The sequence below is a fragment of the Carcharodon carcharias genome, chromosome 12 (assembly GCF_017639515.1).
Source record: "Carcharodon carcharias isolate sCarCar2 chromosome 12, sCarCar2.pri, whole genome shotgun sequence".
Lineage (NCBI taxonomy): Eukaryota > Metazoa > Chordata > Chondrichthyes > Lamniformes > Lamnidae > Carcharodon > Carcharodon carcharias.
The window spans coordinates 56,846,484-56,873,214 of record NC_054478.1 but is presented as its reverse complement, the minus strand read 5'-3'; the positions used below and the strand labels follow the sequence as shown (position 1 = coordinate 56,873,214).

General features: G+C 40.8%; 1 protein-coding gene across 12 annotated transcripts in view; it reads right to left on the bottom strand.

The window, feature by feature from the left end:
* slc12a8 (solute carrier family 12 member 8) overlaps window positions 1–26,731 on the bottom strand; it is a 170,660-nt gene that overhangs the window by 134,888 nt on the left and 9,041 nt on the right. For 10 of the 12 annotated variants that reach the window (XM_041201661.1, XM_041201663.1, XM_041201660.1 and 7 more), the window contains 2 exons: window positions 3,055–3,292; window positions 976–1,122 (listed from right to left, as the gene is read on the bottom strand). In XM_041201661.1, coding sequence (XP_041057595.1) covers window positions 976–1,122; window positions 3,055–3,180 — 273 coding nt within the window. In that variant the 5' untranslated portion in view covers window positions 3,181–3,292. Of the gene's footprint in view, window positions 1–975; window positions 1,123–3,054; window positions 3,293–15,604; window positions 15,662–26,731 lie in introns of all 12 variants that reach the window. The other 2 variants (XM_041201665.1, XM_041201656.1) reach the window with 1 other exon arrangement.

Here is a 26,731-nt window from a genome sequence, read left to right as displayed (position 1 = left end):
TCTTCCTGAGGCAGCTCCATGCATCAGGGAGATTGAAGCACTCTTTGGTGCTAGACCCGACTCTCCCTCCTCCCCCCACCTGCACAGGTCAGAGCTACCACTTGTGGTCCACGCTGGGCGGGCCTTAATTGGCCCAGCCGTGTGAAATCGCAGTGCTGAGTCAATCACAGGCGGCAGTCAGCTCCACAAAACACCCGTGCCTGCTCTCGCCAAGCCCACCCGATGCATGGAAAATCCTGGCCATGAATTAGAAACAGTTATTACCTCAATTGCCCTGATTACTGAAATAATTAAACCAATCTTTAGAGTACCAGGAATCTGTACAAGTGGTATTAAGTTTTGCTCTAATCTTTAATTTCTTGGTTCACAATGCCTGTTCCATTTTTAAGTTATGATTCTAATGTAGAGCAAAATTAAATGTTCACCATTCCTATTGTTTACCAGCTGCTTAAAATATTCCACATCAAATATGGAGACAAAGCAAAATGAAAAACTGAATATATAAAATATAATCATGTTTGTGAAAGTCAGTTTACTTTGCAACTTTATACAAGTGAAAAATTATGCCGAACCATCTAAACTTGAGATAAAATAGTCTAACAATTTGTTAGCATAAAATTATGTGTCAGTCTCCATCAAGTTATCAAAATTTAACAAGCTATTCAACCGATTTTTTTTTAACTTCCTATCTGTAACAAGTTTCTGTCAGTAGCTTTTTAAACACTTTGGGGTTTATTTCTTCTGCTCTCATACTAGTTAAAGTACCTGTAAAGTTCCATTGTGCACTTTTTAAATGCGGTTGCAAATCCATTTATTTTTAATGGATTAAGAAATGCAAAGTTAGCACATTTAGGAATTTTACACAAACTGATTAAGCAATCCACTATCAGACAAAATTAAAACCTCTCAATTCAAAAGTCAGCTTCTTGAAACCAACATAGCTGTAAAAATTGTAGAAAATAAACATAAACTTACCACAAGCCACCCGGTCCGCAGGAAGAGAACCACTCCAAAGATGTTGATCATACAAGTTGTGAATACTCCATCCCATGTTCCAAATAGCACTGGTTCCCAAACAAAAATCTTAACTTTCCACCAGGGCTTAGCATGGGACTGGGATACCTGTTTGGTGCATTATCATAATTTTATAATTAGTGTCCTAGTAGATAATGTAATGATTCTAAAAGACAAAAGATTTGTATGGAAACCGTTCAAGTTAATCTTGGTAGCTCTGGTTATCTCAAGGCCTTCATACATTGGATCAAATAACTAGCTTTTTGCTATATGAAAAAGATTGCTAACAAAAGGAGGAGTTTGAATATATAATTTTCTAACCTGAGTTCAAGGCTTCATAGTAATCTAAATTATTATTTTTTAATTACGTTCATATCCAATTCATATTTTGGACCAGAAGGTGGAATATATTCCCATTATTTTCAACTCAGAATCAGCTCAATAATAAAATACCAACAACACATTCAGTGCATGGGAATCGAAATATGGAAGGATGTTTACAGCAGATGGCAATTTTGTAATAGTTTATAACATTGTGAAAGTAGGATATTAAATATAATTTAGTTATTAACATCTAATTATAAATTAGTAATAAAGTAAACACTTTGTAACTGTGCTCACAACATATTTTATGGAGTTACATTTTAATTGCTGTAAGCTGCTGACATGGTTGTATTAACACCAAACTGCATTAAACAGCTATTGAGTGTGACCATGCTTTTTCTTCAAGGCATGGACTTTTGACCACCTTTGTTCAAAGAAAAGGATAAATTTTTTTTTGAATTTATAATATGTGATATTTTATTTTTCATAAACTTTCCTTCCTCAGTGTTTGCACGATTGCAGTACAACTGTCCATAAAACAGAAAATAGATTTGTCACTTCATGATTTCTAAGATTGGATTAATACATTATGACCATATTATCAGTTTTAAGGTCTATGGACAGAATTCTGCAGCCTCCCCGTGGCGGGGGCAGGACCGGGGCCAGAAAATGCGGCAAGCCATTGAAAGGTCCAGAAGACCCTGCCGGCAGGAGGGGGCCAGAAAATACCAGCCTATGTTTATATGATTTTTAATGCAAAAGGAATATTGCAATATAACCCAACATGCTGCCTTTTTAGAACTCATGTTCACTTTCAAATTTAAATATCACTTGCTTTACACAGCATGGAAGTTAGATCAGATTGATCGTGTTGGAGCTGAGGAGTCATCTATCCTCATACATATACCATGGGAATGTCTAAGGCCTTGTAGACTAAAGTGATGAATATCTTAAAGTTTATGGCCTGAATCTACATTCCCCAATTTCAGTCAGTTCCAAGAAATCCCAAAGTTCAACCTTTTCATAGGAAACATCAAAAGCTGTGACTGGCAGCAAAAATTAGTTTTATTATATTGGAAAAACCAGGTAGGATTCACAGTTTTCCAGTCAGTATACCTTGCTTTTTAACATGGTAATACTGGAATCTCTATCCTTGCACATACAGACCTGGGTGAAATTTGTTCAGATCCCTCTCCTATTCCTGCTTTGTCTTAATTTGGGTAAGATGCATAACTTTAGCCAGCTCATTTCTTTCTCATGTTTTTGTAGCATGAAGTGCACAGGCTGTTGGTGCACTAAACAAACTTTTCGAGACAAAAATTTTTAATGATAACAATGTTGTATGAAAACTTAAGCAATTTAATTGACTTTATGGATACAAACCATAAAAATTACTTTGATAATGCATAGAATTGGTATGGATCAAAATATTGCTGCTACATACACTTTGGGTGCACCATCAGAAAGACAAAGATGATAATACTGAACATATATTTCTAAGCTAGTTTAGAAAATCAAAGGTAATTTTGCGAGTCCATACACCCAGCAAATGAGGCTGTATGCAGAATTGCAAAATTTCCCTATGCTGGTATTGCTCAAAATAATTGGGCCTAAATCTGCGTTTTTAAAAAAATATGTAAACAACTCTAGGGCAGAAAGTACTCAAAAAAGTTACCCAACGGACAGTAACTACATACATCTGTTAGTCAAATTCACCTGTGCAGCTTCATGGAAAAGTTCTTGCACTTGCCCAGTACTTCTAGATCCACAGGAACCATTTAGTAGTAATACTGCTTTATTTGTCACCTCTGAATTACATTTCAGATCCCAGTCTTCTTCCATACTGTGGAAATGCTGAAGTATCCAGCCAAACAGTAAAGATATATACGTCAACACCTAGATTTGATCAAAATGCCTTTTGTCTTCATGAAAAGATGCTGCTTCATTCTCCAGTCTAAAATTTAAAAAACAAGTCTTTAGATTTTCAATCTATTGTGGCATATTATTCAGTTAAGAACTCAGTTTCAAAAGTTTCTAACTGCTGTTCATATGAATTATAAGGTTATGTTCCACTCTGACAAATATTAACCTGATCACATCTTTGCACTTTGCATACAGGATATGATTTTCAAGGCCAATGGTTGTTACTGCATGGGCAAACGCCCAGATCACACAAAGAGATGATTGGTTAATTATAATGTAAAATAAAAACAGGAAATGTTGGAAAAATCCAACAGGTCTGGCAGTATCTGTGGAGAGAGTTAACATTTCGAGTCCATACTGTTATTCAGATTGGCTAATTAATCTATTTTGATGTTATTAAATGAGGAATTAATATCACCCAGGATATGAAGGAAACTACTTTTCTTCCAACAGTGTACAAGACCTTTAACATTCAAATAAATTAGTGGAAAGGGCATTCAATCTTAACAAATCATCTGAAAGACAGCAGCAGCTCTGATAAAACAGGAAGCCTGCAGTGTCAGTTTAGGTAATGCATTCATGGAAAGAGGCTTGAGCCCATAATGTACTGATCCAGATGTAAGAATGCAACCAAATGAACCAAGCTGAATGATAAATATTAGATTTATAGACATTATTCTCCCTGTAGTATTAACCAGTAAATGGCATTGTGCAAGTTGTTCAAATAATTGGAAAATATATTTCTTGCTTTAAGATACAATTATCTGATTCCTCACAGTTTATAATGTATCCTTCTCATCCACCAGAGGAAGGCCTTATCTTCTATAAAAGAATGGAACTCATTAAATATTAAATTGTAGTGTTTTAAAACATTCTAAGCCCATCAAGATACTTGCAAAACCCTCTAAAATTCTAAAATAAAGGTTGGAAAAAAATTCTGTCCTAATTGCCCATACTTAAATTCACAATGTGGGGGATGTGAGCACAGAAAGTAGAGTATCATTTGATGATTCCATACCAACATACTATTGGTAATTGGTCCTTCCTTTTCATTATTTAACCTCCACCTCATTGAATACCTCTCTTAAGGTAGTACCAATAAAATGGTGAAACTGGTTGCCCACATGTAAGCCAGGAAGGAAAACCTTTGCTCTAACATACCATCCCCTTTAAAAAATGATGTACCATGGAATATGTCAAATTGCTATTTTTCAAAGACTAGAGGCACTTCAGTGAGATCCTGCAGTTAGGTGATATGCAGCCCTCAAGCCAGCAGTTTCCATCCCAAGTAGTCTTGATGATCAACTTCCTACAGAACTGACAAACCTTCAATTCACCATAAAAGATCAGTGCTGTAGACAGACCTTCCCAACCACCAGTACCATCAAATCCAAATAAACAAGCCCAGCAACGTTAAAAAGAAGCAACAGAAATTGAGTGGTAAATTTAAATTCAGGTTGTAAGTCAACTTGAGGTGTAGAGATTTGTAAATGTATTTACTTGCATAAAATTAATTTTTAATTCAGCAAAGCTGATTACTTGGCAGCAATGTTTTGCAACAGCAATAAATTAACAATGCATGTTAGTTTTTGAAAGGGATAAAGAAGGAAACAAGATGAAAAACAAGACCAAACAAAACAAAAAGAGAAAAAATACACATCGAACACAATGGAGGCAGAGGTTTGATCTGAAGTTGTTGAACTCAATATAAGTCCTAAAGGCTATAGAGTGCTGAGATGAATGATAAGGTGTTGTTCCTTGAGTTTGCTTTGAGCTTTATTGGAACACTGTAGCAGACCATGGACAGAAAGCACAGTATGGCAGCAAGGTGGACAAGTCTTCAAGACTCAATATTGAGTTCAACAACTTTAGATTATAGCCTCTGCGTCCAGATTGTTCTTTGTGTTTTTCTTATTTTTTAATCCCCTTATGTTGCATTCAGATGGTTTTTAGGTAGCGTCTCATTTGGACACAAGCTTTGTTTCTTTACGATGTCCATTGCCACAATCTTTTGTTATTTAATCTCTCCTGCCCTCTACCCTTTCACAAATCTTCTCCTTTGTTCTTCCTATCCCCTCCCCCCTTCCACTGGCTAAAAAACATTTCTATCTCTTTAGTTCTGATGAAAAATCATCAACCTGCAAAACGTTAGCACCGTTTCTCTCTACAGATGCTGCTTGACCTGCTGAGTTTTTTTCCAGCTTTTATTTTTGTTCTTATCACAAATATCCATTGCTGCTTCATTGGTTCAGAAAGTGATTTTGTCAGATACAGAAGAATCACCCAGAATCCTACAGCGGCCTGCAGACTAAAGTACATTTCCAAGTCAGGTGGTCACGCTTTCCACCTTGGGTTTTCAGTGAGTTCTTTAATCATCCATAGCAGCAATTGGGATGCAACAATTTACCTCAGTGTTTTCGGACTAGAAAAGTGAAAATCAACCAAGGACAGCTTTCCAGTGATCCCTAATGGGTAACATTAATGTGACTGTACAGACATGATTGGGCTCAGCTATGATGCCGCAAGGTCATGGGATGGGAGGATTATCTTATGATGAAAGGTTGGATAGGCTGGGCTTGTGTCCATTCATGGTTAGAAGAATGAGAGGTGAGCTTATTGAAATATACAAACCATGAGGAGACTAGACAGGGTGGATGCTGAAAGGATGTTTCCCCTTGTGGGAGAGACAGGAACTAGGGGACACTGTTTAAAAATAAGGGGTCTCCCATTTAAGACAGAGATGAGAGAAATGTTTTCTCTCAGAAGGTCATGAATTTTTGAAACTCTCTTCCCAGAGAGCAGTGGAGGCAGGGTCAATGAATATTCTTAAGGCAGGTGTAGATAGATTCATGACTAACAAGGGAGTCAAAGGATATCGGGGATAGGCAGAATGTGAAGTTGAGCACACAACCAGATCAGCCATGATCTTACTGAATGTCAGAGCAGGCTTGAGGGCCAAATGGCTTACTCCTGCTCCTAACTCTTTTGTTCATATGTATGATGCATGAGCACAGACAAACAATGGTCATTTGCATAAGATGCAGAATATTGCCAGCACTTATAGAGCATATTCCAGCAAAAGTGATCACCTCCCAAGAATTGTAAGGGAAGGGGGAACTCAGGAAAATTACAATCACCAGGAAAGTGGTACTTAGCAAGTTGTTGGAGCTGCAGGCTGACAAATCCCCAGGTTCTGATGGACTTCATCCTAGGGTCTTAAAAGAAGTGGCTAGTGAGATAGTTGATTCGGGAAGGTGCCATTAGATTGGAAAATAGCAAATGTAACTCCTTTATTCAAAAAGGGAGGGAGACAGAAAGCAGGAAACTACAGGCCAGTTAGCTGTCATAGGGAAAATGTTAGAAGCTATCATTGAATATATTATGGCAGGGCAGTTGGAAAAATTCAAGGTAATCAGGCAGAGTCAACATGGTTTTGTGAAAAGATCATGTTTAACCAATTTACTGGAGTTCTTTGAAGGAGTCATATGTGCTGTGGATAAAGGTGGATGTACTGTACTTAGATTTCTGAAGGCATTTGATAATGTGCCACATCAAAAGATGTTGCAGAAAACAAAAGCTCATGGTGTAGGGGGGTAACATATTGGCGTGGATAGAAGATTGGCTAGCTAACAGGAAACAGAGGGTAGCCATAATTGGGTCTTTTTCTGATTGTTGGGTTTAACAAGTGGTGTGCCACAGGGATCAGTGCTGGGGCCTCAACCTTTTACAATTGATATAAATGACCTGGATGAAAGGAAAAATGGTATGGCTGCTAAATTTGCTAATGATAGAAAGATAGGTAGGAAAGTAAGTTATGAAGAGGACAAAAGGGGACATAGATAGGTTAAGAAAGTGAGCAAAGATCTGGCAAATGGAGTATAATTTGGGAAAATGTGAATTTGTCCACTTTGGCAGGAAGAATAAAAAAGAAGCATATTATTTAAATGGTGAGAGATTGCAGAGCTCTGAGATGCAGAGGGATTTGGGTGTCCTAGTGCATGAATCACAAAAGGCTAGCATTCAGGTACAGCAAGTAATTAGGAAAGCTAATAGAAAGTTATCGTTTATTGTGAGGGGAATTGAATATAAAAGGAGGGAGGTTATGCTTCAGTTGTACAGGACATTTGTGAGATCACATCTGGAGTACTGTGTTCAGTTTTGGCCTCCTTATTTAAGGAAGGATGCAAATGCATTACATGCAGTTCAGAGAAGGCTTAATAAGTGAATACCAGGAATGGGCAGGTTGTCTTACGAGAAAAGATTGTATCTGCTGGAGCTCAGAAGAATAAGAGGCGACTTGATTAAAGCACATAAGATCTTGAGGGGTCTTGATAGGGCGGATGTGGGGAGGATGTCTCCTCTTGTGGGAGAATCTAGAGCTAGGGATCACTGTTTAAAAATAAGGCGTCGCCCATTTAAAGGAGATGAGAAGAATTTTTTTTCTCTCAGAGGGTTGTGAGTCTTTGGAACACCCTTCTTCAAAAGGCAGTGGGAGCAGAGTCTTTGAATGTTTTCAAGGCAGAAGTAGATCAACTCTTGATAAACAAGGGGGTGAAGGATTATCAGGAGTAGGTAGGAGATTACAGTCAGATCAACCATGATCTATTGAATGGCAGAGCAAGCTCGAAGGGCTAAGTGGCCTACTCCTGCTCCTAACTCATATGTTCCCCTCTGGCCCGATCACTATCCTCTATAAAACTTCTTTTCTTCCCCATTTAAAATTACTTCAAGTTTGGTTCTGCACAGTGATAGTTAATTTAGCTTTATTATCTTACACTGCCAGCTGTAGGTTCAAGTTAAGCACTGGTTGGCTATTGCTTGCATCAATGGCCTTAACAAGAAATGATGTTGTATCTTTTGTTCATTCTTTATTGATTATTTATGTTAGTGTCCAGTGTTGTACCCACCATTCTGTGGGATATTGCTGAACCTGCAGGCTCAGCTGGCCCTCCCTTCAACGCATTGTAAAGGACATTACCTGAGATCACTCTCAGGGGAATAACTGAAGTGTTGCAAGTAAACTCAAGGCCCTCTGCCAGCAAACATCCTGTGATGGACACATATGTGGACAGTACTGACACTGCCCTTTCGGTCCCTCATTCTCTTGCCTTGATTGACTGTTCCCAACATCCCCAGGACACCAGGCCCTTCCCACTTCACTACTCCATGCCCCCGACCCCACTCCACAGCAAGCCCCCACCTCACCACTGACTCGCTCTTGCCAGACCTGAGCCTCCACGCCAGCTGCCATCTTCCTGCTTCCCTCACTTGTGCCAGAGTTCGACAAGGAAAACTGCTGACCTCAGACACAACTGCACAAAACCAACTGTTGCACACCACCTCAAAGAAGATTCTCGTGTGCCACTGACTTTATCATGAAGGCTGGATGTAATTACAAAAAGTTTTAATATAATGAGTATTCGTGGAATCTAAATGTATTACAAATAGGAACCCGCCACAGGATGGCCTGAGGCCCAACCCACTACAAACACACCACTGAGTTAATGTCTAAATTTGAACCAGCTGTTGGGAAAATGAAATGTCAACTCCTATTAAGTCACCCTGCCCGCCAGGTTGCTGACTCTTGTAGGCTCCATAAAATCCAAACCCCAGCATCCACCACCGCCTCCACCCCCCCACCCCCCCCCCCAACACAAAGAAAGTGAGTGCTGCACAAGGAGCAAGTGAAAACATACATTCACAAGACTAGAAGAGTGTGAGAGCACATATGGCAGAAGAGGAGCAGCAAGCGAGTACCACACATGGAAGGGGAGATGAGTGAGTGAGAGGCAAAGCACCCAAGTGAGCTTCCCCATTTACAGCACCAAGTTTAAAAGCATCTACTAAATGGCCTTCATAATTTGGAAGCAGTTCCATGATGTGTTCCTTACAATCCATTTATTCCGTGAACTGGGAAATTGATAAGGGAGAGGATCCACATGAGTCAGCAAGTTGACAGACCCAAAATAGTATACCAGATAGCAAGTGCCAATGGTGGAAGCAGTTTATCTTTCCTGCCACTGATACTACTAGTTGGAGACAGCCAGTGATATTCCCAGTTGACCAGGGTTATAATAGCTCTGACAGAACATATATCCAATTATTTACACCACTGACTTGCATTTGATCAAACTCCTACTACTAGGGGAAACCCACTAATATAAAGGGGCCATTAACTATTTTAGTGAGTGAATTTTAAATATAAGTTTGAAGGTTGGGATGGTTATGCCAAATTAGGTTAGGTTCTGAAAATATTTATTCGCATGAACAAAAATAAATCCAGGAAAAATGGCTCAGCTGTGCAGCAACAGTGCTGTGTGTGAGCCATACAGAAGATTTACAGTTTCTTTTTAATGTTTAAGGGGTGACTTCATATCACTTGCACTGGGGAGATGGTGGTGCAGTGATAATGTCACTGGACTAGCTGAAACGCTCAACTCATTTAAAAGGTATCTGATCTACACTAGAAGCACTGTAATCTGCAAAGATACAGACCAGGTACCGGAAAGTGGGATTAAAATGAATGGTTAGTTATTTTTTTTTCCAAAAATTATTTTTTGGCTGCTGAAAACACGATGGGCTGAATGGCCTCTTTCTGCACCATAATCCTTCAATGGTGCTATAGTAATCCAGAGTCCAGGCTAATGCTCTTAGGACAAGTTCAAATTGCACTAATTTAAATTCAATTAATTGTTAAAATTTGGAACTGAAAGCTAGTCTTAGTAATTGTGACCTTGAAACTATCATTATAAAAACCCATCTGGTTCACTAATGTCCTTTAGGAGAGGAAATCTGCCATCCTTATCTGGTCTGGCCTACATGTGACTCCAGAGCCACACCAATGCGATTGACTCTTAATTGCTCTCAAGCACAATTAAGGATGGGCAATAAATGTTAGCCTTGCCAGCGACGCCCACATTTGATGAACAGATGTAAAAATTTCCACTGAAATGTCAATGGAGACTAAGAGGTGTTTTTTTTTGAGGCCAAAACTACAGTTTCTGCATCAATGCAATGCTGAAAAATGCATTTCCACAGAATAAACAGCTAGGAAACCTCCAGTCTGCAGTCCCTAAGCATAAGTGAAATCTTAATCTGACCAGTAGCGTATATGAAGATTGATTAGAAAAACCTCCATCAATGAATAGGATAGTAAGCAAAAACACTCTGATTTGGCAAACAACTTTGGTAGTACACTCCCTGTAAAAGCACTCCCTGATCAACAAGGGTGAGATAAGCCGGAATTCCCAACCCAGCAGCAGGACTTAATGCTATTATTCACTCTTTCATACAGAATCCAAGCAAAAAGAAACCCAAAATGGAACAGCTTGGTGCAGTGTGCGCAGAAAATCACCAAGAAATTCAAAAAGATCATCAATTTACAGCTAAACAGGAAAGAACTCTCTACAGGCAACTGGCTACAAGACAGGTTCACAACAAGGAGAAATTTTGGACCTTGAATTTGGAGCTCAGATTACAGAAAGTTTGTGCACAATCAGGACTAAAAAACAAGATCCAATTCCTTTTCACTGTAACAAAAATGAATCAGAGATACTTAGGAAAAGAAAACAAACAAGCGTACTGATAAATTAAGTGTGGAACAATTTACATTTATATATCATTTTTATAGGAAAATATCTTACTTCACAGGGGTGTAATAAAAAAAAGCCAAACCGGAGGAGGGTATATGAAGGGGGATGCTCAAAAGCTTAAAAAATAAAACAGGTTTTAAGGAGGAGTGAGCTGGAAAGGCAAAAATAATTACAGGGAGGATTTCAAAGTATGGGGGCTAGGCAGCTGAAGGAATGTCTGTTAGTAGTGTGGAGTTCAGAGTCAGGAGAGTAGATGAATTGGGTCTGAATTTTACTCTTGGCGGGCACACGCAATTAGCGGGCCTGAGAGCGGCCAGGAAACGCACTGTCGACTGTGATCAGCCCCGACCGCAATTTCACACTGGCTGGCCAATTAACAGCCAGCCAGCGTGAAGCGCACGCTGAAAAGCTCAGCGCTGTTAGGGTGGGGGCAGGAAGCGGGCAGGCAATGACCACAGGTGCAGGTGAGCACTGTGAGAGAGCTTCCTGAAGGCGGACAGCTGCCTCAGGGAGCTGCAGACCTTCAAATGATGAAATAAAGGTATAAAAAGCTGCAAAAAAAATGTCCATGCATCACAATCAAGCCCCTGAAAGCACGCCTCATAAAAAAAGGCTGTCCACAGATATTTATTTTTATTTTATGTCATAACGGAGATTTCATCCCACCCTTGCTTAGCTTTGATGAAAATTGTAAAGGCCACCTGGCCGATTTGCCCGTCCACCAACCGTAAGGTTGGACATGCCATAAAAAATTGCAGACAATTGCCATTATTGGGCTTAATTGCCCTCCTAATTGTCAGCAAGCACACTTATGACTTTTGCGTGCAGCCAGCAAGCAAAATATTGCACTTGTCACGCATGCCCGCTGTCATCTTGAGCGACTTTACGCCCAATCGGGTCGGGTACGCCCGCCCGCGGGAGGTAAAATTCTGCCCCTGGTTGTAGGTTGTGTGCACACAGATGTAGAGTGGTGCAAGGTCCTGAAGTGATTTAAACATAAGGATCAGTATTTTAAATTGGAAGCTATGGAGGCCTGAGAGCCAATGTAGGTAAACAAGGGTGGTTATGATGGGAGGCCAGGGCTTGGTCCAAAATAAAATACAAATAGCAGAGTTTTGAATGAGCTAAAATTTATAGAAGGTAGAAAATGGGAAGTCATTGGCGTAGTCAAATCTAGTGGTGACCAAAGTATTGATTAGGGCTTCAGCAGCAGGTGGCCTGAGGTAGAGGTGGAGGTGGGTAATGAGCTCCACACTCTTACCATTGTCTGTGTAAAGAAGTCTCTCCCAAATTCTTTGTTTAGCTGAATCGGAGCTATCTTTATGCACAACCTTCTGAGCTCACACAATTGGAAAGTTTCTTCAGATCCACTCTATTGAACCACTTTAAATTGTTGAAGACCTCTATCAGGTCATAATAATCTTCTCCAGAAGCAAGAACCCAGTCTGCTCAATACCTCCCAATATTTGGAAGAGGATGGTGTGATTCCCAGTAAAGGGCTGCACAGAGGCCAATGGGGGACAAAGAAAGTTAATGCATCACACAGAATGTCATTTGTGACTTTGGTTAGGGCTGTTTTAGTGCTGTGGGAGAGGGGGAAATAGATTGAAGAGATTCAGATAGAGGGGCTGAGACAGGGTGGCTTAGCTGTGAAGTAGGTCAAATCTGAAATTCTAATCTACAAAGTTAATTTATGTATTTGTGACAATGCTATTTGGCAATAATCAGCTGCAACTCAATAAACTTAAAAATCATATTTCATAACTTTATCTGAAGTGCATCAGGTGCATCCTGGTCATCAACATCCGCCCATTACATCCACCCACCATAAAACAACCATAATAAAAATAAAATATAAATCATCCCATGTGTGGTTTTCCTCTTTGCTGCCAATGTAAAGTTACTTTTAAAATTGCGTTGTATGTAGATCACACCTAAGGGGGTACTGCTACTAATTTAAAAGCAAAAAACTGCGGATGCTGGAAATCCAAAACAAAAACAAAAATAAAAATACCTGGAAAAACTCAGCAGGTCTGACAGCATCTGTGGAGAGGAATACAGTTAACGTTTCAAGTCTGTATGACTCTTCAACAGAACTAAGGTAAAATAGAAGAGAGATGAAATATATGCTGGTTTAAGGGGGGGTTGGACAGGTTGGGCTGGATAGAGGGCCAGTGATAGGTGGAGATTGGTAATAGATGTCATAGACAAAAGGACAAAGAGGTGTTGACGGTGGTGATATTAGCTAAGAAATGTGCTAATAGGTGACATTAAGGGTAGAAAGCAGGATGAGCAAGGTACAGATAGCCCTAGTGGGGGTGGGGTGGGGGGAAGGGATCGAAATAGGCTATAAGGTAGAGATAAGACAATGCATGGAAATACATTTAAAAATAATGGAAATAGGTAAGAAAAGAAAAATATATATAAATTATTGGAAAAAAGGGGATCGGAAAGGGGGTGGGGATGGAGGAGAGAGTTAATGATCTAAAGTAATTGAACTCAATTTTCAATCCGGAAGGCTGTAAAGTGCCTAGTCGGAAGATGAGATGCTGTTCTTCCAGTTTGCAATGAGCTTAACTGCAACATTGCAGCAGGCCAAGGACAGACATGTGGCCGTGAGAGCAGGATGGTTTGTTGAAACGGCAAGCGACAGGGAGGTCTGGGTCATGCTTGCGGACAGACCGAAGGTGTTCCGCAAAGCGGTCACCCAGACACTTTACAGAAAGAGTAGCAGGGCATACAAGATTTAAAAATAATGGAAATAGGTGGGAAAAGAAAAATCTATATAAATTATTGGAAAAAACAAAAGGAAGGGGGAAGAAACGGAAAGGGGGTGGGGATAAAACAAAATGATAACAAAAAGAATAAAGTAGGAGCAATTCAGCCTTTCCCTCTCAGGGAGGAAAACAATAAAGTTAAAAACAAAAAACTGTGGATGCTGGAAATCCAAAACAATAACAGAATTACCTGGAAAAACTCAGCAGGTCTGGCAGCATCGGCGGAGAAGAAAAGAGTTGACGTTTCGAGTCCTCATGACCCTTCAACAGAACTGACTGAATATTAGGAGGAAACGGGTGAAATATAAGCTGGTTTGGTGGTGGTGGTGGTGGTGGTGGGGGGTGGGGGGGGGGGGGGGGTGCAGTGGGGGGAGAGAAGTGGGGGGTGGTGTGGTTGTAGGGACAAGCAAGCAGTGATATGAGCAGATAATCAAAAGATGTCACAGACAAAGGAACAAAGAAGTGTTGAAGGTGGTGATATTATCTAAACAAATGTGCTAATTAAGAATGGTTGGCAGGGCACTCAAGGTAGAGCGTGGAAAGAGTAGCAGGGCATACAAGATTTAAAAAATAATGGAAATAGGTGGAAAAAGAAAAATCTATATAAATTATTGGAAAAAACAAAAGGAAGGGGGAAGAAACGGAAAGGGGGTGGGGATGGAGGAGGGAGTTCAAGATCTAATGTTGTTGAATTCAATATTCAGTCCGGAAGGCTGTAAAGTGCCTAGTCGGAAGATGAGGTGCTGTTCCTCCAGTTTGCGTTGTGCTTCACTAGAACAATGCAGCAAGCCAAGGACAGACATGTGGGCAAGAGAGCAGGGTGGAGTGTTAAAATGGCAAGCGACAGGGACCTTTAGAGAGTCATTCCTATTAAAATCCTGACCTACCTTTCCGGTGGAAACAGAAAGTCTATTAGAACAATGGTTATATGGAGAAATGTCCTCCTATCTCATCAAGATGACTCATTCAGGGTGGTAATGGCAGGCACATTACAGAATCTGCTCACTACCTACCCACCTCCCAGCCCAACCGCCCAACCTTGGCAATGAAACAAAAGCACCATCGGCTGATACATCAGGTAAACATCTTCTGAAATCATTGTGGGGATAGACAGGTGATGCGACTGAAGTAACCATTTTGAAATCTCTTTAATACAGCATGCAAGTTGCAAACATTGTTTAGTAGCTGGAAAATCTGCCGGTGGAGCAGTAGGAGATCCTTTCTCTCCTCTCCCAAGTTAAGATCCAATCTCTTACAGTTTAAAAATCCAGCACAGAGGTGGTGAATTTTTCATCAAAAGGAACCTTCTGCTACAAAACTCATCAACTTCTAAAAGAGACAAATTATAGTTTATGAAGAAATTGTCTTTAGCAATTGCAGTTACATGAGCTTGAACTCAACTCCTGGAATGTAAAAGAACTTGGAAAAATGTCTGTTTCACCACAGTAGTGCAGCCAAGAACTCATAAACGGTGAACTCTCAATTCTTTATCTTTCAGCATTGAACCTCGATTTAGCTAAGAAAGTAACTACCTACAGCATAACTTGTATATTTTACATGTTTGTGTGTGTGAATATGGGTCACGAAAGTTCAAGAAGCGTGGGTTCTACCTTTTTAAATATTTTGCTATCTTTACCTGGGTGGGTTTTTCACTCAATAAAAATTAACCCCATTTTGTGTTAAACCTCAAAAAAGCCAGTCAGATCTGGACGTAAATAGTTAAACATAGACATTGAGTCAAATACCTTCATCCTTCTAAATATTCAACAAACCCTGTTATGGTCAGACTTGGGGGTAGTAAGGCAGGCAGTCATATTTTACCCCATGTCAGGTGGCTGTAACAGTCTTTACTGCAAAGGGATTGGAATGTACAAATGAAAAAGTCTTACTGCAACTTTATGGGGTTTTGCAGAGACCATACCTAGAGAATTGTGTGCAGTTTTGGGTTCTTTGCCTAAGGAAGGATATACTAACCTTGGAGAGAGACCAATAAAGAGTCACTGGACTGATTCCCAGGGTGATAACATTGTTCTGTGAAGAGAGATTAAGTAGACTTGAGCTATATCCCATAGAATTTAGAAGACTGAGATGTTATTTCATTGAACAATTAAATTCTTAAAGGGCTTGTTAGGGTAGATGCTGGGAGGATATTTTCCCTGCATGGAAAGTCTAGAACTAGGTATCATTATCAGATTAAGAGGATGGCCCAAGGAAAGGTGGAATTTCTCCACTCAAAGATTGTGAATCTTTGGAATTATCTACAATCCAGCTATCCGAAAACCAGAGCTGTCCAAAAGCCGAACATTTTTATAAACTGCTATGCATCAATTTTAATTATTAAGTGAGTAAAATAGCTTAACAGAGCTGCATTGGTGCGCCAAATTAATTATTGGCTTTGCACACCAGTCTTTTCCCACACTCCAAGTGCCCTTGACCCCATCCGACCACCTTGGCCTGATCTGCCCAATCTGTCTCCAATGGCTAATAAAATGGATAAGTCTTGACAGGGACAGTGATAAACTGTTCTCAGTTTGACTATGAGATTCGGTGAGATTCATTCTGTGCACTGTGCTTGAAATTCTTTGAAATACTTGATAGGTCACATTTCCAGGAAGCTGTGTTTCTCTGGTAGCTTCAATAGCATGCCCGTTCTTCGAAACCAGCACAGCCTGAATCAGCCTCACTTACTTAATTAGATTTTTTCAAACATTTCTTCACTCTTATGTACTCTTTTTTCAAACTTTAATAAAAAGAAACATATTCACTTGATTTCATATGTTTCCTATGAATTGAATTAAAGTTCTGATTTTTTTCTCCAGAAACCAGCAAGATCCAAAATCTGGCACAGACTCAGTCTCAACGTCGCAGATTTTGAGAAACTATATCTGTACATCAGTGGATTTCCTGTGGTGTTCTTAGTAACCAGAGGAGATAGTATTTCCTCTGACCAATGGCTTGCTCCATCTTGAGCATTAGACCTTCTCTCTATTAACTCTTCACTCTCAGGAGAAGCCTCTTAACTTATTGCCTTACTGTTCTCCTCAGTGGAGCTGTGACTGGTGGTCCAGCTCAGTAGGTGTTGGCCCAAGTTAGGCTGGCAGAGAGTGGATAACCCAAGGTGGCAGGCACAAGGCCAGATAACAAATACTGGAAGAATAAATAAGATTGAAGACCCACAGATGGATTTCCAAGAGGATAAAGACAGGAAGTGGTGGAGAAACTGAGGGTCAGAAGATCAACAGGTGGAAACAGATGCACAAGAAGGCCTGGAATGAGGGTGAAAGACATCAAACTCTCAACATGGAAAGGGGAGCCAAGTCAGCCACAGTTTAAGGACAACGGAGCAGATGGCAGCAAACAAAGATGGTAGGTAGGAACAAAGTGGCCAACAAAGCTGCAGATTCCAAAATTGAAGGAGATGAACAGTGAGAATAAAAGGAAAAGGGAACAATTCAACAATGAGTGCTCAGGGTGAACAGGAGGCAGGACAGAAACAAAAAACTTAACGACAGTTAACCCTGACAGACCCAAGCAGTTGTCATTCTCCAAAGGCAAATGCTGCCATTTATTTGGAGGTTTGTCGAGAGGCCTGGAACAACCATAATTACCATTGAAATCAGTGGCAAAATTCAAACATACTAGAAACAACAGCTGGGATTTTCCAGCTCGCAGCTTAGATTTTCCGGTGCCGGCAAAACTCAATGGACTTTTGGCTGACTCTCCAAATTTTCCATTCCCGCCCACGATGGGTCCCGACATCTCAGCCAATATTGTTCAATTTGACAAAGTCGTGACAAAGGAGTTGTTAATAAAGTGGAAAAATGAGCTAAAAGGGGTTGGATGGAATTCAATGTCAGTAAATGTGAAATAATAGATTGACAATATTGAAGTTTTACAGAAGTTTCAATACAGATTCAATCAGGTGCTGCCTGGTAAGAGAAAATACAAATATGTAAAAATGCTTGATACACATTTTATTTCATTTAACCAACACAGATAATAGAGTGATATGATAGAAGTGTTTAAAATAATAAATGTATGGGACAGGGTAGCAAAGAAGGCTGTTTCTACTAACTGAGGGATCTAGAATGAAGGGGCATAGATAAAAGATTAAATATAAGATGGTAGTGAGCAAAAGAAACTGCTTTACACAGAGAGTTGTAAGGTTGTGGAATTTACTTCCATGCTGAATGGTTGAGGCAGAAACTATGTAAACATTCAAGATTAATTGAATAGCTGGATGAAGGAAAGGGAATAAAGACATATGGGAACAGGGTGGATAAATGTGATCAGGCTTATTAGCTCTATTCACGTGGAGAGGAAATGCTGACATGGATTAGTTGAGGAAAATAGCCTGTTTCCATTTTGTAACTTGTTTATTTTTGTGCATTATATAAGTTAGCATAGCACAAACAGGAAACTGGTGCTAGCTGATATAATTTTGGAATGCCAATCACAAAAATTACAGCTGCCAAAAGAAAATAGGGAATTGAGGCAACATTTAAATAAGAGAATATTAGAATTGTGAAATATCGAAGAATTGGAGAAGGATTGAAGTGACGTATGCTCAATTTGGGTTTAGAGAACAGAATCTTTAAATGTGCTGGCAAAACAAATGTTGGAAGATTGACAAAATAGTAAAAAGGACTGTAAATTACTTCAGGAAGACAAACAAGTTCACAGAATAAGCAGACAAATGGTGGATGCAATTTAATGAAAATAAAGTGTGAGGTTACACAATTTGAGAGGAAATGCAAATAATGGGGATATAGACAATGGAAAGACATTGATGGAGTGGGACAGAGGAACCCATGAATTCAAATGCAATATTCCCCCAGCATATGATGGGTAGAAAAATCCAGTAAAAAGATTGGCAGCAATTTAGTCTATATAGGGACATAGTATATAAGAGTAAAAAAATGACAAAACATTGACTAGGCTACAATTAGAGTATTATGTACAGTTTTGGGCAGTCCCATAAGAAAAGACATTACAGTCATGAAGATAGAAAGAATGAATATACATTTATACAGAGCTTTTAATGGCATCAATTTCCTAATTGTGATTCTAGAATTAATGAAAAATACTCCAGTCCCTCACTAAAACCTGCAATAGTCATCTGTTTCATGGTGTAGGGGGTAACATATTAGCATAGATAGAATGGGTCGTTGTCTCATTTTCAAAATGTGATGAGTGGAGCCCGGCAGGGGTCTGTGCTGGGGCCTCACCTTTTTACAATTTGCATCAATGACTTAAATGAGGGGAGCAAAGGCATGGTAGCTAAATTTACAGACCTCATAAAGATGGGTAGGGAAGTATGTTGCGAAGAAGACGTGAGGGGTTTGCAATCGGACATAGATAAGTTGAGTGAGAGGGCAAAAATCTGGCAGATGGAGTGTAATGTGAGAAAATGTGAAGTTGCTCACTTCGGCAGGAAGAATAAAAAAGCAGAATATTACTTAAATGGAGAATGCCTGCAGAATTCCGAGGTGCAGAAGGATCTAGGTGTTCTAGTGCATGAGTCACAGAAAGTTAGTATGCAGGTGCAGCACATAATCAAGAAGGCTAATAGAATGTTATCCTTTATTGCAAGAGGAATTGAACATAAAAGTAAGGGTGTTATGCTTTAGTTATACAGGGCATTGGTGACACCACATCTTGAATACAGTTTTGGTGTCCTTATTTAAGAAAGGATGTAAATGCATTGGAGATGGTTCAGAGGAAGTTTACTAGATTGATACCTGGAATCAGCAGGTTGTCTTATGAGGAAAGGTTAGACAGACTGGGCTTGTTTCCACTGGAGTTTAGAAGATTGAGGGGTGATTTGATTGAAGTATATAAGATCCTGAATGGTCTTGACAAGGTGGACATGGAAAGGATGTTTGCTCTTGTGGGTGAGTCCAGAACTAGGGGGCACGGTTTTAATATTAGGGGTCATCCTTTTGGGACAGAGATGAGGAAAAAAAATTTCTCTCAGAGGTTTGTGCGACTTTGGAACTCTCTGCCTCAGAAGGTGGTAGAGGTGAGGTCATTGAACATTTTTAAGGCAAAGGTAGATAAATTCTTGTTGGGCAAGGGTGTCAAAGGCTATTGGGGATAGATAGGAATGTGGAATTCAAAACATAAGCAGATCAGCCATGATCTTATTGAATGGGAAAGCAGGCTCAAGGAACTGAATGGCCTACTTCTGCTCCTATTTTGTATGTTTGTACATTTCACTATACATCAAAAGCATTTCACAATCAATTAAATACTTTTGAAGTGTAGGCATCGTTGTAGGATAGAGAATTGTGACAGCCAATTTGTACACAGAAAGATCCCACAAACAGCAATGAAAGAAATGACTAGATAATCTTTGATATTAGCAATGTTATTTATTTGGGTGTCAACTTGCCAAATTTATCGTGTACCATTTGCTTGTATTTTAAACTGTACATATCCACGCTACAAATTATAGCCTATTTCTCAGCTTTAAAATAAAAGCACGATTTAGAAAAAACATTAGAATTATTATTTAGTGATGCTGATTGAGGGATAGATAGTGGCCAAAACACCAGGACAGCGCCCTGCTTTTCTTCAAATCATTTCGTGGGATCTTTTACATCCACCTGAAAAGGCAGATGAGACCCAAGTTTAACATCTCATCCAAAAGATGGCACCTCTGACAGGGCAATATTCCTTAAGTTCAGCACTGAAGTTAGAATATGCATTCATGTCTTTGGAGTAGAATTTGAACTCATGGCCTTTCAACTCAGAGGCAAGAATGTCGCCATTGAGCTAAGGCTGACACCTTAAAGAGAGATTATGAGACAGACTTACAAAGTTGATTCCAATGATGATAAACTATCGTAATGAGATGTGAAACTATTTCCAATGGAGCAGAGATGGATAAGTAGAGGTTTGATAAAGACTTTTAACATTATGGAGGATCTTAATAGTGAAAATGGAAAGGATAGGACACCTCTGGTAGAGGAGTCAACCAACAGAAGTAATCCAATTTAAAATGGTCACTAACAGAGTGAGTAGAGGTTAAGAGAAACTCCTTTGTGCAGTAAGTTGCTGGGGCATGGAATATTTTGCTTCACAGAGTGGCTGAGCAGGACACAACTATGTCTTTGAAAGGAAAGGTAGATAAATAGCTGAAGTATAGAAAAATATGGGAAAAGAGTGAGATTAGTTTAGGTTGCTCTATACATGATGAGCTAAATCCCTATAATGCTGCTGCAAACAGATGATTATTCCAGGTTTGCAAGACTAGAGTTTTGCTCATTAATTCCAAAATCACAGTAAGGAAACTAACAGGTGATTTGCAAGGTTAGTTAGACTATTAAATTCTCTTACCAAAAATAATTTCCATATATCATAGATAGCAAGTTGCTCAAGATAATTTGATGAATAAGTGTATTTTTTTAAACAAACAAGATGCGATGGTTGAGAGAGATTATAGAAACTTGCTTCACAAAGCCACTTAGTGGTCACAACCTGTTATTGCATTGTACCAGTTGAGAGCAAAATTGGAAACTGTTGACATAGCAATTTACAATGGGAAATGTTGACAGAAAGCATGACAAAAAATTGTAACAACTGGAATTAAGTTGCTCAGGATGTTATGTAAGATTTTAAATAAAATATGGCTTTTATAGTGAAAGTCGCAATGTTAAACAGATATATAGGGCAAAATCTAAGTGCAGTAGCGAGCATTAAAAAAAGATGTTTTATGTGCCAGCTGCAGTGATGGATTTTAATGCCATATCATTCCTTTCCCGTCACATAAATTATGCAGTCACGGGAAACACGCTGGATCGCTGGCAGCCAGCCTCCGAATTGCCTGCCACACCATTACCTCATGCTTCCTCACTCCTAACGCCATATTTAAACTGCAGCCACACACACTGTTCTCAATGCTTGTAGCCCATGACTGTTCTGGTGAGAGCATGGCCCCAAAAGCCAAGAAGAGTGCAGCCCCCTGATTCAGTGACCCATCCCTGGGATGCCTTTTGGAGGCTGTGGAGTCCTGCTGCGATGTCCTCTACCCCAGCTCTGGCCGCAGGAGGCCCATCAGTCTCGCCGCTCCAGCTTGGGAGACGGTAGCAGAGATGGTCAGTGCCCATGCTACACACAAGAGGTCGGCCATCCAGTGCAGAAAAAAGATGAATGATCTCATCCGTGCCACCAGGGTAAGTCAACCTACTCATCACTCTCAACTCACAAACTCATAAGCCCATCACACATTCACTGACATCTTACTCACTGCCAGCTCGAAGGACATCACCACTCATTTCCTCACACACACCCTCATTTCTCCATTTGGCCTCATCTACTCTGGAGATCGCCTCCTCATTCCGTCCATGGCTCCACTCAACACACACACACATCTGGCATCCTTCACATTTGGCCTGGCATGTGCCTTGCTCACACTCTCTCTATCTGTTCTTTATGCAGGACAGGATTGTGCACAATCAATGGGAGAGGTCCCATGCTAGGGGTGGCGGGCGGGCGGGTGGGTGGGTGGGTGGGTGGGGTGGGGGGGGGGGGTGGGGGGGGGTGGGGGTTGGTGGTTGTTGCTGGACATTAAGGTCCTCATTCCATTCAAGGGTCACAGGTTGGAGAGGAAATGAGCCGTTCCTACGGCAAAGGTGAGGTCAGTGGCAAGCATCCACGTGAGGATCCTGCACACTTCATCTGTGTCTCTCAACGCTACTTTGAGTCCACTCTTCTGTGTGTAACTAAGCACTAATAATCTGCACTTTCTCTCCTCAGGCAACCTTGACCCCGACTCCAGCACCAAGAGCACCTTGGATGAAGACCATGAGGGCAGCACCACTGAATACCTGTCACGGCGCTCACTCATACCCTCCACCAGCGCGACGACACACACCTCAGTGGGATTGAGATGTGGAGCAGCCTCAAGATCACAATCTGGTGAGCACAGCACACAATCTGTCCCTCAGCAGGAGGAGACAGGGACATCCCAGGTCCTACTTTTTGAGGGAGAATGTTCCACACTTCTGTCAACTTTTATGCAAAGAAGTGTTTCCTAGTTTCTCTCCTGAAAGCCTGGCTCTGTATGTACAGTTCATTCCACTTGTCCTGGACTGCTCCACCAGAGGAGAAGGTTTCTCCCTATCTATCCTGTCAATTCCCTTCAAAATCCAAATAATGTCAATAAAGTCGCCCCTTAAGCTTCCACATCAGTTGTAGCTCTCTCTGCTTATGGTGTCTGTTATGGAATTGCAAGAGCCCTGCTGCCCTGATGATTAATGTTTTTTTTAAAAGGCATTGGGTGCAAAAGTGTTGCTATAAATGTTTGTTTTTGATGGCCTTCATTAATGGCAGAAGTATTATCTTGTCACTTCACCACTAATAAGTCACTCCCAAGAAGTGCAACTCTTACAAAGCAGATGAACATTCTCCTAGATAAACACTTCTCTAAATGTTTGAATGTGAGATAATTGTATATCCATCCATCAAAGTCACCATAGACCCAGAGGATGAGAGATGTCTAGTGGTGAGTTTAACCTGATGGTCACCACACTTCAGGCAAGGGGCAAGGTTGAGAAAGTGATTGTAGATGACCTCAGCTAGTATGGGATTTGAACCCATACTGTTGGTATTACTCTGCATCACAAACCAGCCATCCAGCCAACTGAGCTAACCAACCCCTATCCATCCATACTTTCACTCATTCCATTTCTATCCTATAAAGTATTTGGCTTATTTTCAATAAAAACAGCATGTTAAGCTCCATTTGACATGCAGTTTTGAACATAAGTCATGGTAATAAGAGCTAAGAGACAACAGAAAATGCACAGATGTCTAATTTTGTAATATGTAGTATTAACTGACAGCGTAGTGCAATATACACCATAATAATACAAGGTGATTCTTTACTATCAAGATAAATTGGTAGTTTGAACCAATTAACAAACTAAGCAGATATCTAAAATTCTGCAATATCTCATCATTGTGGGTGGGGGTGGGGGGGGGGGGTGGGTTTGTGGTGGTACTACCCTAAAGATAATCCCTTTCCAGATGTTGTTTTATTCTTGAGCCCCGGATGCACTGTGTGCATTAATGACATAGCACTCTGGTGAGGCATGATGATGAATGCTTGGATATTGGCATCAATAAATCAGACTGTATTCTATGTATCCACATAACTGATCAAGTAAATCAGAACCATATAAACAAATTTTTTTTATTCGTTCTTGGGAAGTGGGCTTCACTAGCTGGGCCAACATTTATTGCCCATCCCTACTTGCCCTTGAGAAGGTGATAATGAGTTGCCTTTTTGAATCGCTGCAGTCCATGTGGTGTAGGTACACCCACAGTGCTGTTAGGGAGGGAGTTCCAGGATCTTGACCCAGCGACAGTGAAGGGACTGCGATATATTTCCAAGTCAGGATGGTGAGTGACTTGGAGGGGAAATTCCAGGTGGTGGTGTTCCCACCTATCTGCTGCCTTTGTCCATCTAGATGGTAGTGGTTGTGGGTTTGGAAGGTGCTGTTGAAGGAGCCTTGGTGAATTCCTGCAGTGTACCTTGTAGATGGTACACACTGCTGCTACTGTGCATCGGTGGTAGAGGGAGTGAATGTTTGTGGATGAGGTGCCAGCCACGCAGGCTGCTTTTTCCTGTGTCAAGCTTCTTGAGTGTTGTGGAAGCTGGACTCATCCAGGCAAGTGGGGAGTATTCCATCACATTCCTGACTTGTGCCTTGTAGAGGTGGACAGGCTTTGGGGAGTCAGGAGGTGAGTTACTTGTCACATGATTCCTAGTCTCTGACCTGCTCTTGTAACCACAGTATTTAAATGGCTAATCCAGTTCAGTTTCTGGTCAATGGTAACCTCCAGGATGTCGATAGTGGGGGATTCAGCGATGGTAATGCCATTGAACATCAAGGGGCGATGGTTGGATTCTCTCTTGTTGGATATGGTCATTGTCTGACACTTGTGTGATGCAAATGTTATTTGACAATTGTCAGCCCAGGCCTGGATATTGTCTAGGTTTTTGGACTGTTTCAGGATCTGAGTAGTCGCAAATGGTGCTGAATGTTGTGCAATCATCAGCAAACATTCCCACTTCTGACTTTATGATGGGAGGAAGGTCATTGATAAATCAGCTGACGATGGTTGGGCAGAGGACACTACCATGAGGAATTCCTGCAGTGATGTCCTGGGGCTGAGAGGACTGACCTCCAACAACAATAAGCATCTTCCTTTGTGCTAGGTATGACTCCAACCAGCGGAGAGTTTTCCCCCTGATTCCCACTGACTCCAGTTTCATGAGGGCTCCTTGATGCCACACTCGGTCGAATGCTGCCTTGATGTGAAGGGCAGTCACTCTCACCTCAGCTCGGGAGTTCAGCTCTTTGGTCCATGTTTGAACAAAGGCTGTAATGAGGTCAGGAGCTGAGTGGCCCTGGCAGAACCCAAACTGGGCATCAGTGAGCAGATTATTGCAAAGCAAGTGCCACTTGATAACACTGTTGATGACCCCTTCCATTGCTTTACTGATGATCGTGGGTTTACTGATGAGGTGGTAATTGGCCAGATTGAATTTGTCCTCTTTTTGTGTACAGGATATACCTGGGCAATTTTCCACAAAATTAGATGCCGGGTAGATGCCAGTGTTGTAGCAATACTGGAACTGCTTGGCTAGGGGTGCAGCAAATTCTGGGGCACACATATTCAGTACTATTGCCGGAATATTGTCAGAACCCATAGCCTTTGCAGTATCTAGTACCTTCAGCCATTTCTTGATATTATGCGGAGTGAATCGAATTGGCTGAAGACTGGCATCTGTGATGCTGGGTACCTCTGGAGTAGGCCAAGATGGATCATCCACTCTGCACTTCTGGCTGAAGATTGTTGTGAATGCTTCAGCCTTATCTTTTGCACCGATAAGCTGGGCTCCTCCATCATTCAGGGCGGGAATATTTGTGAATCTGCCTCCTCCAGTGAATTGTTTAATTGTCCACCACCATTCCCGACTGGATGTGGCAGGGCTGTAGAGCTTAGATCTGATCCATTGGTTGTAGGATCACTTAGCTTTGTCCATCACTTACTGCTTATGCTTTTTGGCACACTAGTAGTCCTGTGTTATGGCTTCACCAGGTTAACACCTCATTTTTAGGTATATCTGCTGCTGCTCCTGGCATGCCCTCCTGCACTCTTCATTGAACCAGGTTTGATCCACTGGCTTGATGGTAATGGTAGAGTGGGGGATATGCCGGGAGGACATATGCCATGAGGTTCCAGATTGTGTTTGAATACAACTCTGCTGCTGCTGATGGCCCACAGCACTTCATGGATGCCCAGTCTTGAGTTGCTAGATCTGTTCAAAATATATACCATTTAGCAGGTGGTAGTACCACACATGATGGAGGGTATCCTCAATGTGATGGGAGGACCTTGTCTCCACAACAACTGTGCGGTGGTCAGATGTTCCCAGGTACTTCTCAAATTGACAAATTACAAATGGCTACCAGGCCAGGAAGGAAAAAAATTGAGCAATGATGAACAAATAGATACCAAAATAATGACCTGTTAGGGGCAAGTTAACAGTTAAGAAAAGTGCAGAGACAGGTAAGTTTATGGAGGAAACTTTGAAGAAGGGTGCAAGGTGGTTGAAATGGTAGGGCGATGGAAGAAATTATGCACAAAAGGCCAAGGTCAGAGAAATGACACATTCAAGGGGGGTACCAGGACTGGGGAAGATACGTGAGACAAGATCATGGAGCAACAAAAATTTTGAATTGAATAAATTGGGGTACAAGGAGTCAGTGCTAGTCAGCGAGTACGGAGTCATAGATGAGCAGGACAATGCAAGACAGGATAAGTGGAGCAGAATTTTAGTCAAATTAATTTATTGAGGGTGGATGATGGGAGGCAAAAAAAAAGGAAAGTACTAAAGTAGTCAAGTCTGGAAATGAGAAAAGCATGTATACCTTTAGCAGCAGAGAGACAGAGGTAGGGCTAGAGGTGCTGATGTTATAGAGTTGAGTACAATTCTTGAACAAAATATGAGTTCAAAATAGCCCCGTTCAAAGTTCAACAGAATAGCAAGATTCTAAATAGTCTGATTCACTATAGCCAGGGAAG